The 1,388-nt window shown below is 36.3% G+C and overlaps 1 protein-coding gene across 1 annotated transcript in view; it reads left to right on the top strand.

The window, feature by feature from the left end:
• LOC107103844 (SH3 domain-binding protein 5-like) overlaps window positions 1-1,388 on the top strand; it is a 15,210-nt gene that overhangs the window by 8,950 nt on the left and 4,872 nt on the right. Inside the window, exon 4 of the mRNA XM_015403681.1 lies at window positions 726-887. Coding sequence (XP_015259167.1) covers window positions 726-887 — 162 coding nt within the window. The remainder of the gene's footprint in view (window positions 1-725; window positions 888-1,388) is intronic.

Below are 1,388 nucleotides of genomic sequence, written 5' to 3'. Positions count from 1 at the left end.
AATTCTGACTTTTTTCTTAGAATTCTGACTGAATTCTGACAATAAAAAAGTCAGAGTTCTTAGATTAAAGTCAGAATTCTGAGATTAAATTCAGAATTCTGACTTTTTTCCGATACTAAACTGAAATAAAATAAAAAAAAATCAGTTAACTTTTTTTTTTTCAGTGGCCCTAATCCTCTTCCGTATAGTAGGGCCAGGCTAGAGATCTTTTCTTCTTTTTAAATAAGAGAATAAAGTCTTAACATTATGAGAACAATGTTCTTACATTATAAAGTCGCAATATTACAAGAATAAAGTCATAATATTAGGAAAATAAAGTTGTATTTTATGACAACTCTTGTAAGAAGCATGTTTTCCCTAAAATAAGGAATGTTGATTATCTTGTAAAGTTATACTTTGGGATCGGTTTTACAAATAAGGAAATATTAAGTCTTTTAGGACATGAGCATCACATTATTATCAGTATCAGAACTTTGCAACGATTGTGCAAAGGACTATGAGCTCCAAGCTTTCTTTCTGAAACAGGTCGTGGTATGATGACTTAATTCTCGTAATTTTATTACTTTATTTTCATAATATTAGGTCTTTACTCTGATAGGGGTATCTGCCCAGCTGACCAGAAACGTCCTCTCCAGTGTTAAAAATAAATACAGCCATTTATGGCATGACGTCTATTCTATTATTGCAGAATGTTTTGTGATTGGATGCAATGTTTGTCCCCAAAGGCCCAACAGGAAACGCAGAGGGCGGCGCTGAGGTATGAGAGGGCTGTGTCCATGCACACCGCTGCCAGAGAGATGGTGTATGTGGCAGAGCAGGGACTGCTGGCCGACAAGAGCAACCAGGACCCCACATGGCAGGAGATGCTCAACCACTCAACCACCAAGGTAGCAGCTCCGCCTCTGCAGCGTCTCTGTCCCCATCTGTTTGGGGATTAACACTCTGTACTCATAGACGCCCACTTTATGAAGTCTCATTAACTTGATTAATAGTTTTCCAGGTTTGTTGAGGTTTACCTCAGATCTACAGCTATTTTTTTTTAGTTCACGTCTTTCCATCTGAACCACATGGCAGACTGGAAGACTTAAGGTTACTAAAGCATCGAGCTTCTTAAACAGCACCTTTTTAGTGCAATTTCCTGAGGGAGTTGCTGAATATCTCATCTATCCTTAGGAATAGAAAAACATCTGAGATGACTCCAATTTCCTGTTCATCAGAATCACTTCATTAATCCTTTGCAGGAAAGTCTTTTCTTGCAATGCAACCGTTTACAGAAGAGAAAAAAATAAGACAGCAGTAAGTTTAAGAATAAAATAAGATAAAATAAGGATAAAATGAGATAAGAGACATTTAAGAATAAAATAAGATAAAATAAGGATAAAATGAGA

The sequence above is a fragment of the Cyprinodon variegatus genome, unplaced genomic scaffold, assembly GCF_000732505.1.
Source record: "Cyprinodon variegatus isolate N-32 unplaced genomic scaffold, C_variegatus-1.0 Scaffold1541, whole genome shotgun sequence".
Classification (NCBI taxonomy): Eukaryota; Metazoa; Chordata; class Actinopteri; order Cyprinodontiformes; family Cyprinodontidae; genus Cyprinodon; species Cyprinodon variegatus.
Note: the sequence above shows the minus strand (reverse complement) of the source record. Positions and strands in the feature narration are given on the sequence as shown.